We start from the raw sequence: 15,569 nt of genomic DNA, 5'->3' as shown, positions 1-15,569 counted from the left end.
TTTTAACTAACAAAATAGGCTGTTTTTAGCATTTTTATAGGGGTTCCAAACATTCGCGGATTCTAACTATTCACGGGGGGGGTCTGGTATGCATCCCCCGCGAATACGGGGGGACCACTGTATTTAGAAGGGTAAGTTATTTTATATACTACATACATCTGAATACATGAAATGCTATTTTATATTTTTGTAAATAATGTTTGTTAATTCCTTTATCACTAATTGGAGAACAAAAGCAGTGTTTTTACATTTCTAGAGTCTGATTGGTTTTGATACTTAATGCAAAACGGCTTGTTGATATAAATTATTATTTTGGAGTTATGCATTCATTTACCTTATGTTTAAATGCATGTCTGGATATGAAAGGCTGATGTATTCATATATTATGAATGTTTCAGGCCTAGATGCCAGTATTCCCTATAGTAAAGTATGTAGTTAGTAATCGATTATTTATGGATTATTTTCATGAAAGTAATCAGTAACCGAGAATACCAGATGCGCCGGCATCTCGCCTCTAGTCTGTCATCTGCCGACTCCTTTCGCCTCCCAAAGCTAACGCCAATTCTCTCTCAGTACTCCTCCGATCTTTGTCATTTGCTCCCACGCCTGGCTCCATCACTTCCTTCCCATGCCTTTGCCAGCTTTTATTTCGATTATCATGAGCTACCAATGTAACTGAAATTTTGTGCATTGGAGGAAGCGACTGCTTGTCCCACAATTCTCCTAGACAAAGGTAACTGTCCTACTTCCCTGCACCCAGGAGAAGACATACCGGAGGTCCAAGGGAGGTTGGGGGGTTGCATGCAGGTAGTCGCTCCCTCAGTCAAACCTGTTGTCTGTCCCAGGTATCGACAAATGTGTCAGAGGAGGTGACTATCTGGCCCCTCGGATATCCTAGACTTAAAGTCACTGTCCTGCTCCTTCTCACGACCAACATCTCCGTAGGAGAGGACATACTGGTAGTCGAAGGGAGTCCGAGGGAGTTACCCCTGGTAGTTGCCCCTCAGTTGAACCTGTAGCTTTTCCCAGGTATCGGCAGACAGCCATTGAAAAGGCGTCTTGTTGGATGCGTAGTGAGGATGGTCTTTTTTCACCCCCCGGTTGAACCTGTCGTGAGTTATAGGTTTTGACCAAACGCCGTTGAACAGTCCTATCGTAGTGTACAGTTGTCGTCCAATTCCAGTGGTTCATCACCTAACAGATTGTGTCGATGGTGTTAGTCTTTGGTGTCTCGACCTCTGAAGAGGTATTATTTAGTCGATGAAGCCTTGTACCCTTTAGTCATGTTTGTCCGACTCCTCACAGTCGATGTTCGACTTGAGACTTGGCTGAAGTCGACTCACAATCGATGTTAGAGACTCAATTGATGTTCTCGTGACTCAGATGATCCGACTCATGATTTGGCCGATTCGACTCTCAGGACTGCTGATGCGACTGACAATTGATGTTCGATCGCGACTCGGCTGATTCGACTCCCAGTCGATTTTCGACTCGCGACGCAGCTGATTCGACTCTCAGTCGATTTTCGACTCGTGACTCAGCTGATTCAACAGAAGGGAGTCCAATGGGGGTTTATTCCCCCTTCTGTCAAAATTGTCATACTTTATTAGGTTTTGACTGAATGCCACTGGAAAGGCGTTTAGTGAGTGGTGCTCAGTAGGCACCAGATCAAAGGAAGGTTACTTATTTGACGTAATTAGTATATTGAACGCCCTGTGCTAGCGCCTAGACGTTGGAAGCATCGTAAGCGAATTTTTGCTTCCGATAGCCATTCCTCCACAGGTGTTCGCAGCTAGGTGTGTTGACTCGCTCGCCTTCACAATGATCTTAAAGGTAGAGACGCAGACTTGTCCGCTGTAGAGGAAGTGAATTAAAATTCTGCTCCTGCTTTTGTATATTTGAGCCTTCTCAAATATTTTTGGCTTAACACTCATCAGAATAAGTACCGACGCTCATGTTGAACACCAGGTATTAATGCCTAGCGGCTGGAATCTCTCGTATCGAGCGTTTTTTGTCCCACATGTTCCATTGTCTCGTGCTACACTCGGTCTTCTATACCGTTTGTGCTCGAATTATTTAGCAGTACATTATTATTATTCTACTGATGATGCATTATTGACGTATCATTTATGTAATTTATGTAATTTTTCACACTGGGGTTATTTAAGAGTTCACTCTAAGCTCATAGCCTACGTCGTTTCCTTCAGCTCAGAGTTCATGCATGCATGTTCTTTTAGTTGTCAGGTCTCTATGATAGGCTCCCTAACCCTTTCGATCCTATTGGGTGATTTTTGTCCCAAGAATTTCTTAAATTACACTGAACAGGGATTTAACTGCAGTAAAGCCCATTGAGTGGGATATTTCAGTGTTTTAGGGTTTCCTTGATGCCAGACGTATGAAGAGAAATATAATGAACGCACCCAGCGCCCACGTGTCGGTTGTCAACGTCAACAAGGTAAAGCTTCTTGTAAAGGTGAGTGAAAATTTTACGTTTTTTTCATATCAGCATATACTAGATGACATCATCTTATGTTTAGAATCAAAGTTAACATATCCGTGAAGCTTTGGGATTCGATAGGTCTTTCCAAGGCTTTGTATTTTTTATAATATTTGATGTTTTCTTTCCTTGGGATGAAAATGTCCCATCAGGATTTTGGGGTAATGAAAATTGGGATAATATTATCCCAGCAGTGTTTTCTTTGATATGAAAAGAAAATAACAAAACTAAATTTTTATTGAGAGTAAGTCCTTTTTTAGTGGCTGGTTGAGTATCTTTTTAAAGATTATAGTATGCAGGTGCACAGAATAGCCATCCTTGTTTACCTAACCTAACTTAGCCATTGTTTCCTTCTGATTTTTGACTCTAGGCAATATATATATATATATATATATATATATATATATATATATATATATATATATATATATATATATATATATATATATATATATATATATATATATATATATATATATATATATATATCTATATCTATATATATATATATATATATATATATATATATATATATATATATATATATATATATATATATATATATACATATATATATAGATATATATAGATATATATATATATCTATATCTATATATATATATATATATATATATATATTGAATATTGTTTTCTTGTGTTTTCTTGCAGATGAGTAAAAGAAGGCTAACGGAAGAGGAAATACAATTTGCACTGGAAGAGGATGACGACGATTATGAACCATCAGATACTGACAGTGATGGAACAAACGATTCTTCTTCAGATGAATCACAGGATGATACAGTCACAGAAGAGGAAGACCTAGAAGCACCCACTAGCCCAGAAAATAATTCGTACAGACGTATGGAATATGTGTGGACTAAAGACACTACAAATTTTGTGCCTAAGCATGACATACCAGATAAGCATGACTGCATTGTAACTATGTCTGTAACAAGAGCTTCATCAGAGTTGGACATCTTCCTAAGATTATTTCCAAAGAGTCTTTTTCTACAAATAGCACATTACACTAACGAGAGACTTGATATTTTGGCTGAAAAGAAGAAGAAAAATATTCAACACACATGTCTCTCAGAGTTGATGGTAATCTTCGGATGCTCACTAGTGATGTCTTACAATCGAGTACCTGCCATGAGAATGTATTGGTCAAGAAAGTCCTCACTAAGAAATGAGAAAATAAGCGAGTCAATTTCAAGGGATAGATTTCAACTAGTTTTTTCGAAACTGTACTTCAATAATCCATGTAAACCAGCAGAATCTTCCAAGATATTCTATGTAGAAGATGTGGTGAGGTGCTTGAAAAAAACTTTTCTTGCTGCAAGAACAGACAGCACATTTCAGTCCATAGATGAAAGCATGACAAAGTTCAAAGGACGTTCCAGCATGAAACAGTATTTGCCTATGAAACCAGTGAAACGAGGAATCAAAACCTGGGTAAGATCAGACTCAAATACTGGCTATGTGTATGACTTCAATATCTATCAAGGAAAGGAAACACAAGTTATGGAAGGAACTCTTGGTGAAAGAGTAGTCAAGATGCTTTCAGAAACAATAAGGGCACCAGAAGTATGCTTATGTTTCGACAGATTTTTCACATCTGTTAGACTCATGTCTTCACTCCCATTTGCAGCAGTTGGACTTGTATGCCAAATAGGAAGAATCTTCCAAAGCTTGACGTCAAACTTCAACGGGGAGAGTCAGAGATGTACGTTTGTAATGAAGGCATTCTGGTAGTTTCCTGGCAAGACACCAAGTGTGTCACGATTCTGAGTAATTGTCATAATACAGAAATAGGTGTGACGCAAAGAAAAATTAAAGATGGAACAAAAAAAGATCTGCAGTGCCCTGAAGCTTTTATATTTTATAATGATCATATGGGGGGTGTTGACTTAGGGGATCAAATGATAACTCTGTATGACCTTGACAGAAAGAGCAAGAAATGGTGGATCAAAGTATTTTTCAGACTTCTAATGACAGCGGTGTACAATGCACATGTTATTCACAACGAAATCAACCACAAGAAGCGCCCTTTCATTGACTTCTTAGTAACATTAGCAGAATCTTTGATTGAAGAGGGAAGGGAAAATCTGCCACAGAGAAGAGTACGAAGTTTAGGACGGCCTTCCAAAACTTCTAAGGAGCTGAAGAATGTTGACCATATGCCCGTGCATGAAGAAAGCCGTCGAAGATGCATAAGATGCTCTTCAAGGAAGAAAGAAAAGCGAACAAGGTATCAGTGTCAAACATGCAAAGTTCCACTTTGTTTACAATGTTTTCCTATCTACCATACATAGACAGTTGAGTAAAAGCCTCCCAATCATATAGTTATAAGGCTGTTTTTCATTTCACTTTTTTCAAAGGAAAATATAATTATATTGCTTAAGAATTTTCAATGGTGTATGTGTTTTTTTTTTCTCAGTTACTTATCCCAAAAAGCTACATTTATTTTGCCATTATATAGTTTGATGTTTTTTCTCTTGAGGTACAATATACTTATAATAAATGTACACTTATAACTTTGCATTTAATTCCAACATTCCTATATACGCAATATGTATTTTCAACTTTATTGTCCTAACTGGGATCAAACAATCCCAATTTGAATTTCAATATAACACTATTGGGATTTTTATGTCCCAGTGTAAAAAAACAAAGATAAGCTTAAAAAAAAACTTTGTGGTGAATATATATCATTATCTATGATCCAATGATGCCACTAAGCTCAGCAGATGATTAAAAATTCAGCTTTGCAAAAGTAGGCTTGAAAGGGCTAAAGGACTCAGGTCCTTTCTTTTTGGTCCTGAGCTACCCTAGTCACCACCCTACGTTTCTACGTATCAGCATAGGCCAGCTGCTATGAGTCGCTAAGGTCGCCCTCCCCTCTCGGTTGATCCGATCCAGCTTCTCCAGGACTCTTCTTTCTCTTCTCCATCATATTTCTTCCTTCTCCCCCGTGTTTTGCTAGGATGTTATTGATATTCATGCTTTTCGAGACGGTTCGGGCTGGCCTAGGCCACCTCCGATCGCATGGTCTTTCTCACCGCGTGGCTCATCCCACGGCCGAGAAGGTTCCAGGCGACCACTATGAGCCACCCAGCGTCGGTCCCCCATGCTTACTTCCCCCCGCCAGGGGGGAGATACGCTCGTTCACGTTGTCCCTGGCAACCAATCCGAGCTCCCTCCCTTCCTCCCCCCACCACACGGGGAATACGGGAGTTAGCTGGAGGACACTCGACGCCGGCTCGGCTCTATACCGCTCTCCCCATAGAGTACCTAGGGGACCCCTGCCTGGCCGAGTCTCGGTTGGCCACCAGGCTCGGTTACGCTCGGCTCTCCTCGGCCCTCAGGCCGTGCTCCCCTACCCCGAGTCATCACCCTTCCCGCTCCGGCGGATCAGGGCTCCGGCATTGCCAGGTCCCAGGACCAGTGTCTATGGACAAGCTCCGGCAGCATTTCAATACCTCATGCATGTTTTCGTTTATTCTTAACATCCATTATTTTAGTTTAAGTTGGCGGAGACCCCGCTCTCCATCCGGGTTTCACCACCTACTTATTCAAATTTTAAGTTTTTACGGCGGGGTTGTCCACCCCGCCGCTCATTATTGGTCCCCTCCTGCTCCTCACCCGCTATCCCAGTACTCGTTGCTCCGGCATATAGGCTAGGTACTACTCCCGTTTCAGTGATCTTTTGTTCTCCGGCAACGCCGAAGATACACTGATTCAAGTTTTACCGACCCTATCGGACACTCACCATATTACACGGCAGAAGAGCAGGTAGAGACTAATCCTTATTATTATCTGTTAACTCCGGTGCATTCCAGTGTTATGATATATCACATCACGGACTTAGTTCAAGATGTTAGTGTTGATACTCATGTATCATTTCACTTATAGGTCACCCACTGTATGGAGTCGGGCTGCAATGCCGTACTCCAAGACCCCTGTGGTCACGAGGTTTGCCGGACCCACGCTACCTGTGCGATCCGGTACACCGATTCGTTGGTTTGGCACCACGAGAGCTGCACGATCTGCGATGATTTCGTGGATCAGGTCTCCTCCGGGGTAAGTAAGGCTCCGGATGCTAAACCTTGACATATTCACGTCAATGACCAATATGATTCGTGATATATCAATCAGCATATATTTTAAGTTAATCTTTAGTAGCCTTAAGTATTAATACTAACCCTCTCTTTCAGGGTGCCCAAGCGATTCGGGACGCCGCCTTGACCACCTTGAAGGCCTGGGTTGGTGGCTTTGGACGGAATGTCACCAAGGGCCAACCCTACATTCTGTCCAAGGAGATGGCCACCCTCATCTTCCCCAGCGGAAAGAGCAGCTCCTATGTGGACCCGGAGGCGGCGGCTCCTCTGATTGCCACCATTCAAGAGCAGGTCGCACTAGCCTCGGAGGAACCAGCGAATCAGGAGGTCCTGCAGGAAGTAGCAGCGCTCGACATCAACCTCGAGCCCATGACGGTAGACGCCACAGGTAGGGATGTAAGTGAGGCAGGTTTAGTAGGGGCTCAAGGTCTCCCCTTGAGCCCATCTAGAGCTTCTTCCCCTACTTCTTCTACTTCTTTCCAGGGATTCACAGGGGATGGGCAGTCGGTCAGACCGAAGTCCGCCCTGGCGATCCCTAAGTCAAAGACACTGTCCAAGAAGTCAGGTTCTAGCAGCGCCCATAAACCTTTCGCTCACCATCCCAGAGTGGACAAGGCTAAGATGACTTCGTACTTGAAGGGTTCCAAGTCCAAGTCTTCTAGGGACAAGACTCAGCTCTTCTCCGACCCTGAGCCTTCAACCTCTACAGGAATCCGTCCTAGGACTCCCAAAGGAAAGGTGGAACCTTCACCTTTCAACCCGGACACCTTCTCTGCAAATATCTCGGCCAATATTATGCAGCAGATGGGTAGTCTGGTCGGGAACTTAGTCCAAAATAAGTTCCAAGAGATGTTCACCCAGATCTCGTCTTCTTTGGAGGAGTCAGGCCAGTCAATCCGTGCCATATCGGAGAGACTAGTTACTCAGGAGAACCTCATTGCAGGTCTCCGAGAGAATCCTGCGAGAGGTCTTGCACAGCCCGGCACGGTAGCTCAAACCATGCCGGACTCATGTACTCTCCCTCCCTTTACGGCAAGCAACCCCTGGAGGATTGCTTCCCACGCTCCCTTCGTAGACGGGATGCTGACGTTGGAGGGCTGTGGAACTCAAGACTTCGAGTTCCATCCGGAAGGTTTACAACCCCCCTTCATTGGCTATGCCCGCCTTACGGAAGCAGCGATGAGGAGAGAAGATAAGATCCCGAAGCAACGTGAATGGCTAAGGAACCTGGAGGAGTGGCAATGCAACAACACCAGGGTCCAAGCCTTTAAAAGCGCTTTCACGATCTTCACCGTCGACGCGTAGACTCCCATCCCGTTCACGGCGAAGGTAACAGAGCTCACTTTACAGGCCGCCATGAAAGATGAGCCAATGCCACAGCTCCGGGAGACAGAACCAACATCCCTCCTGCTCCCCAGAACTGACGATCTTTGGTTAGATCTCCCGGCCACCTTTTCGGTCAGAAAACTTAAACCAGACTGTGCCATCTCTCAGTTTAGCGAGAGATTACCCAGGCTGCCGGACAGCCTCATCCAGACCGAATTCGATGCCAGGATGAGATTGTCCAGGTCCCTCAATACTCTAGTTATGACGGAGGTATCGGCTCTGATCTACGGAGAAGAGCCGCTATTCAAAATCATAGCGAAGTCACAATTGTATACAATGCAATGTGACTTATATGATTTCGTCATAGCTAGACGGAATTGTCGGAAACATGTCCTGGCAGAGGCCGCCATCCGACATGAGCCTAATAAACTCTTAGCTTCTTCCATCTGGGGTGCTGATCTCTTCCCAGAGTCGGTAGTGAACTTAGTTCACTGCGAGGCAACCAGACTCAGAGTCTGAAGGTTTGCTGGGGATTGACCAGCAAGCGCAAGTCGGAGTCGGCCGCATCAAGTAAGAAAAACAAGAAGCCTAGGAAATTCTAGCCTTTCCAGGCTCCCCATCAACAGACAGTGATGCAGGCGGTTCCGGTATCTCAAGTACCGCAACCGTCCACCTCCAAGGCGCAGCCACAACAACAGTTTGTGCTGCTGGCGCAACCTCAGCATGCACAGGCTTCTACCTCCTACGCTGTCTCCCCGGCTTTCAATCCAGTATTTGAAAGCCATCCTTTCAGCCATTCAACAGGTTTGGCAGAGGTAGCAGGGCTAGAGGCGCCTTCCGACAAAGAGGCGGCGGAAGAGCATCTATCCGAGGTAAGAACTTACAGGGAGGACGCGGGACACGCCCTTCCCCAAGCCAGTGAGAATCCTCAGGTAGGAGGGAGACTGTTCCTCTTTCGTCACAGATGGAAGTTCAGCAGATGGGCCCAGAGTATAGTGTCCAAAGGTCTAGGCTGGAGCTGGATCAAAGATCCTCCTCCATCCAAAACCTTCCATCAACAACCAACAGCGGAATTGATAGAGTACTCTCAAGAACTCCTTCAGAAAGGAGTAGTGTCAAGAGTCAAGCATTTAAAGTTTCAAGGTCGCTTGTTCAGCGTGCCAAAGAAAGGCTCAAACAAATGAAGAATGATTCTAGACTTGTCCCGTCTAAACTTGTTCATTCGTTGTGACAAGTTCAGAATGCTGACTATCTCGCAGGTGCGGACCTTACTTCCCCATGGGGCCGTCACCACCTCTATAGATCTTACAGACGCATACTATCATGTTCCAGTAGCAAGACACTTCTGCCCGTTCCTAGGCTTCAGGCTAGGGAACCAAGCATTCTCCTTCAAGGTAATGCCTTTTGGGCTCAATGTAGCCCCCAGAATATTTACAAAACTGGCGGAGACAGTCGTTCAAGAACTCAGGTCTCAAGGAATAATGCTAGTAGCGTATCTGGACGATTGGGTCGTTTGGGCCACAAGCATCGAGGAATGCCACAAAGCAACGGTCAAAGTAATTCAGTTTCTGGAACACCTAGGGTTCCAGATAAACAAGACCAAGTCCCGGCTAACACCGGAGTCTTGCTTTCAGTGGTTAGGCATTCAATGGAACTTGAACTCCCACACTCTATCAATTCCGTCATTGAAGAAGAAAGAAATAGCCAAGGCAACCAGACAATTTCTCAAGTCCAAACAGACGTCCCGGAGGAACCAGGAAAGGATCCTAGGCTCTCTCCAATTCGCTTCGATAACAGACGTTCTGTTAAAAGCAAAACTGAAAGATATAAACCGCGTCTGGCGCTCAAGAGCAAACAACAGATCCCGAGACAAACTAGCCACTGTCCCGGCGATCTTACGGAAACGACTCTGCCCCTGGACGGAGGTCAAGAATTTGTTGAAGACAATTCCCCTTCAGTTCCCTCCGCCGGCATTAGTTATCCACACAGATGCGTCACTAAGCGGCTGGGGAGGATACCCACAGTACAAGAAGGTATAGGGAACCTGGTCCCTTCCATTCCGCCAGCTTCATATCAATGTACTGGAAGCTATGGCAGTGTTCCTCACCCAGAAAAAGCTTCATCCAGCCAAGAAATCTCATATCAAACTGGTGCTGGACAGTGCATCAACAGGGAAGGCTCCATATTTTCATTGGCAGCCAAGAACAAATGGCACCTGTCCACCACCCATCTAGCGGGAGTAAGGAACGTAATAGCAGGTGCGCTATCTCGTTCAGTCCCACTGGAGTCAGAGTGGTCCCTGGACAAGCAGTCATTCAACTGGGTCTGCCAACAAGTCCCAGGGCTTCAGGTGGATCTCTTCGCCATGGAGTCGAATCACAAACTCCCTTGTTATTTGGCTCCCAACCTGGACCCTCTGGCTTATGCCACGGACGCCATGGCTATAGATTGGAATCAGTGGAAGAAGATTTACATCTTTCCTCCAGTGAATCTTCTCTTGAAGGTTCTGGACAAACTCAGGACGTTCTAGGGACACATTGCTCTAATTGCCCCCAATTGGCCCAAGAGCAACTGGTTCCCACTATTACTGGAATTGGGACTCCGACTTCAACGGATTCCCAATCCCAGGCTATCACAACTAGTACAAACAAAGACTGTGTACACTTCCTCAGGGATTCAGAAAACCCTAACTTTATGGATTTCATGAAGTTTGCGGCAAAAAGGGGATGCCAACATCGACCCTCAGAATATCCTATTCTTAGAATCGGATGAACGGGAATCAACCCTACGTCAGTATGACTCAGCAGTTTAAAAACTAGCTATATTCCTGAGGAATTCTGAAACCCAAACCATGACAACCAATCTGGCCATATCCTTTTTTAGGACACTGTTTGAGAAAGGTTTAGTAGCAAGTACTATTACTACTACTAAATCTGCACTCAAGAAAATCTTCCAGTTTGGATTCAAAATAGACCTAGCAGACTCTTATTTTTCATCTATCCCCAGGGCCTGCGCTAGACTCAGGCCATCAGAGAGGCCCAAGTCTGTGTCATGGTTCTTAAATGATGTTCTCAAACTGGCCTCAGACACTGATAATGAATCATGTAACTTTTTACCCCTCCTGAGGGATACATTATTCCTTTTAAGTCTAGCTTCAGGAGCCAGGGTATCTGAACTGTCGGCTTTTTCTAGAGACTGGTCATATAGAGTTTCTCCCTTCAGGAGAAGTATTACTTTCTCCAGATCGTCAATTTCTAGCTAAAAATGAGGACCCACTAGATAGGTGGGCCCCGTGGAAAATTCTCCCACTTCCACAGGACCCCTCCTTATGTCCAGTTACTGCCCTAAGAGCATACCTAAATAGGATGGCCCTAAGATCTTCAGGCCCTTTATTTATGAGGGAAAAAGGAATTAGGCAACAAATATTATATTTCATTAAACAAGCCAACCCAGAGTCCTTCCCTCGGGTACATGACATTAGGGCAGTGGCTACCTCTGTTAACTACTTTCAACATATGAATTTTGATGATCTGAAAAAGTATACAGGCTGGAAATCTCCGACAGTGTTCAAACGCCATTATCTTAAGTCCTTAGAAGCACTTAAATTCCCATCGGTGGCAGCGGGAAACACAGTTCCTCCTGACACTGCTTGAGTAGTAGTAAGTAGTTTAAATCTAGATCTCTCCTTTCTACCTGCCTCACTGACATTCTTACCGTGGCTCTGCCACCATGTAGCCTTTGTCGTACCTTGGATGCCACATGTTGTACATATTTGTGATGTTTCCTTGTATTTTGTTTTTAGGATTAATCACACTAATTCAATATTGTACGTAATTTTAAGGTTAACCAAATTGTACTGTATTTACTCTTAAGTTTTCAGTTTCCTTTGTTACCCAGTTCATAAATTTATTCTTAGATTATACCAATTAACCTTAATTGTTTTTTATTTTTTCCTACAATATTCTTTCTGTGCTCCATTGTTCCAAGCTTATGTGGTACTATTTCACGTAGCGACACGGGCTGAGCCCAGAAAAGGGATTTTGACGAAGGAAAAATCTATTTCTGGGCAAGGGCCCGTGTCGCCCAGTGAAATCCCACCCTTCTCTTGTACCCCCCCTTTTTGGCCCAAGCTTGGGTGCTAACTCCAGGTATGACATCAGAGGCGCTAGCCGTAACGGTAGCGGGGAGTGGGCCTTAGGTCGGCTCCTCTCTAGTAGAGGGATTTTGAAGGAGGATGAATCTAAATGGCAAGGGACCTCTGGTAGTGGTTTCACTCGCCCCAGAAACCATACCGACACCTTTAAGTAAGGTGAGTGAGCCAGAATATTCTGGCATTTCCATATTAGCTTTTTTCTCTGGTATGTTAGCAATAATTTACCTTAGAAATGTGTGCTAAAGGGACATTTCACGTAGTGACACGGGCCCTTGCCCAGAAATAGATTTTTCCTTCGTCAAAATCCCTTATATATATAAGATGCATGTACTATTAGTGTAGTTTTAGGTATCTTTACTTTCAGGTTGCAGGAGCAGATGAAACGGGAGATGCTACACCTTGCACAAGCCAGCAGGTTAAACGTCGACGCAAAACTTTATCTAAATCTGATCATATATTGGATACCGTGGCAAGAAGATTAGAGGAATCTGTACATAAAGATGATTCTGGTATTGATAACTTCGGGAGCTACATTGCACGTACAATACATTCAATGGACCCACGTACTGCAATAATAACTCGAAAGCTAATTAATGATGTATTGTTTGAGGCAGAGATGGGAAACTTGAATTCTTCATCTAGAGTTATTTCAACACCCCAAGAGACAGTACCACTGCCAATCAATTCAAGTACCCCTGTTTATAGTTGTAGTAGCAACAACAGTAGCAACACCAATGACTGAGATGTCACACTATTTTGCAAATTTTTTTTTACCAACCTTAATATAGATTTATTTTACTACATTTCAGATCTGTCATAATATGTTTTCAATAAACACTTAGAAATAGATTTATGTTAATACATTTCAGAATCTGTCATAATATGTTTTCAATAAACAATTGTTAAAAAGTATTTCTTACCTTTAGATAGTCCTTTTGAAGAACCATGTAGAGAGCATCACACGTTTCTGTTATGGTCGATGATAAAGAGCTGGTGCAAATGATAGCTGAAAATTTCAGATCCTTAAGTGACCTGCCTGTTGCTAAATAATGTAAAGTGACACTCAGTCTTTCATGTGGAGTTGAGGCCTTTCTTATAGATGTATCTTCATATGTAATGAAAGGGGTGACACACGTCGGTAGATCATTGTATGTTTCTTCATCCATCTGCAAATAATTACGCCAGTCATCTGGCTCTAATTTCAAATCAACAAGCAAGTTGGTGTGTGAAAGTTGATCTCTTTAATGCAACCTGTCCCTTGTCTGCTTTGATCTTTTTTCCTTCTTAGTGCCACAGCTAAGCCAATGGCAATCAAATCATCTTGGTCAAGAGGCGTAATGGAGGTGGTGGTAACTTTGCTTCACAAACAAAGCGAGTCACACTGAGGTTTGATGTACAATTGGTTTGACTGTCTGACACCTCTGAACCGTTTGACTAGCTGGTTTGATGACCTGTTTGACCATGTAAACCCCCCTTAACAAAGATGAAACTCCCGTAAACTTATCTGATCAAACACAACCGTAGATAAAGTTGAGAGAGAATGATTTTAATAAATACTTCAGAACTTGAAAGAATATAGTTTACTGCTATTGTCACGCTGATAAAAGATAAATAACGCAACGGTAAAGCTCATACTACAAAGAAATCAAGTGAAAATAGCGAACAGTCCCATAATTTTCCTTACACGATAAACATGACCACAAAGCAATCTTTAAAAAAAAAATAATTTAGTTCCCGAGACGTATTAAATTCACATTTCGACTTAAAATAAACATCTTATAACAAAAAGATTACCTTGTCTCATGTAAGTAAAGTATCTAGATATTCTTTTATGCTAACTAGAAGCAAAACAATTCGCTCCAAATGGAGTCAAATACGACGAAATAAGCTCGTATTCTCCATCAGCTGATTTCCAAACATAAATATTGACCGCTTTGTTGGTATTTTGATAAGTGATATGAGAATACATGCAATATAATAGGATAGAGTAATGTATAATTTTTAAAAGATTCATGGAAAAGATGCATATTTGTTACGTTTATATTCCATAATTATATGTAAGCATCAGCAGCCTGATAGGTATCGCTCAATTATGCCGATATTGGTCCGAATCTGAGTCTGATTTATCATGGTATCTATCATTGTATATACTAGGCTAAGTTGTTAATACTGTTCAATTTCTCTTAGTACTGAATTATCTTGAGCCAATATGCATTGAACCTAGAGAATTAGCTGAAATTAATAATTACCATGCTTATATGTATACCATGCCTTACATGTATAAGCATACCCTATATGTAAAGATGGTACTGATTACCCTAGTGTAGGCTAAGCTATATTTGACATATTGATATTTTTGACACATGATGGGTTTTTCGAAACCTAATCCCATTGTAAGTAGAATAGTATCTGTATATTTCTCCAGATTAATGAAGAATTTTTGCTCTTGGTAGCCTTTATGCTATGAGATGGTTTAGGGTTTTTATGACCTATTTATTAATTGAATTAAGACATGATTTCACTGAATATGTTGGATACTAGTGCATCTAATATTCATTATTGTAGCGAAGACTGCAAGACTAGACTGACTAAAGGCCTCTACTCACTGTTAATAAAATTGACACTAATGCCAAGATTGTCCATCATATTGACCATGTACAGTGGTACCTCGAGATACGAAAGGCTCAACTTACGAAAAACTCGAGATACGAAAGCCAATACAAAAAATTTAACGGCTCTACATACGAAAAGTTTTCAAGATACGAAAGGTTTTTGTAAAGTCTGAGATTCGCCCGAACCACCGATAACAATTTTGAAACTCGCGTCCCGCCAACTTTGTAGACTCGCCACCATCCTCCTGCTCTCCCATTGGTTCCTGATGCTAGTTCGCAGCCATGAGATCCTTCTCTCCTATTGGCCAGCATCCCTCCCATCGTGCATCTATGTACGTGGTGGCGTGCCTCGGCCACTCGGTACCAGCATCGTTATAGTACGCACGCGGTATTCGTTTCGGGATCGTCAACTGTTTCCGAATCTACTAGTCAGAGTTGACATTGTGATGGTGTTTGTGTCATGTGTATTTTAAAAAAAAATTTCTCATATCTTTTCACAGAAAATGGAAAAAGAAGAGCACCTCTTGAGTGACGACATATATGATATGATTGACCAAGACCTCTCTCGTGGGATAAGTGACCAAGATCTCTCACATGGGATAAGTGATCAAGGTCTCTCTCTCATGGGATAACTGGAAACTTTGCAAGGTTGGTAGAATCTCCACTCCCTGCTGAACAGAGGGTGTTGACCAATCATTTACAACATGCATACCAGTATAATCAAGGCACTTCAGTTTATGTTGAAGGTCAGCAGCCGAACATTCAGTACCCAAATCAGTTACAGAGAGAGCATTTGGTTGAACAGGGTTTTGATGGACACCAGGGCCAACAGAGTCATGAGGTGCAACAATTAGTAGATAATT

At 42.7% G+C, this 15,569-nt stretch overlaps 2 protein-coding genes across 3 annotated transcripts in view; both read left to right on the top strand.

The window, feature by feature from the left end:
- The window catches only part of LOC135205787 (tigger transposable element-derived protein 1-like), a 119,539-nt gene that overhangs the window by 62,299 nt on the left and 41,671 nt on the right, over nucleotides 1-15,569 (top strand). The gene's annotated exons all lie outside the window — the stretch shown is intronic.
- Nucleotides 2,264-6,687, top strand: LOC135205788 (piggyBac transposable element-derived protein 4-like; the record flags this gene model as incomplete). Its single annotated transcript, XM_064236928.1, is given in 2 exon segments — nucleotides 2,264-2,473; nucleotides 3,167-6,687. Coding segments are annotated over 2 exon segments (1,161 nt in total). The 3' UTR covers nucleotides 4,250-6,687.

Source organism: Macrobrachium nipponense, chromosome 24 (genome assembly GCF_015104395.2).
Source record: "Macrobrachium nipponense isolate FS-2020 chromosome 24, ASM1510439v2, whole genome shotgun sequence".
NCBI classification, from domain to species: domain Eukaryota; kingdom Metazoa; phylum Arthropoda; class Malacostraca; order Decapoda; family Palaemonidae; genus Macrobrachium; species Macrobrachium nipponense.
This window is presented reverse-complemented; position numbering and strand designations above follow the sequence as displayed.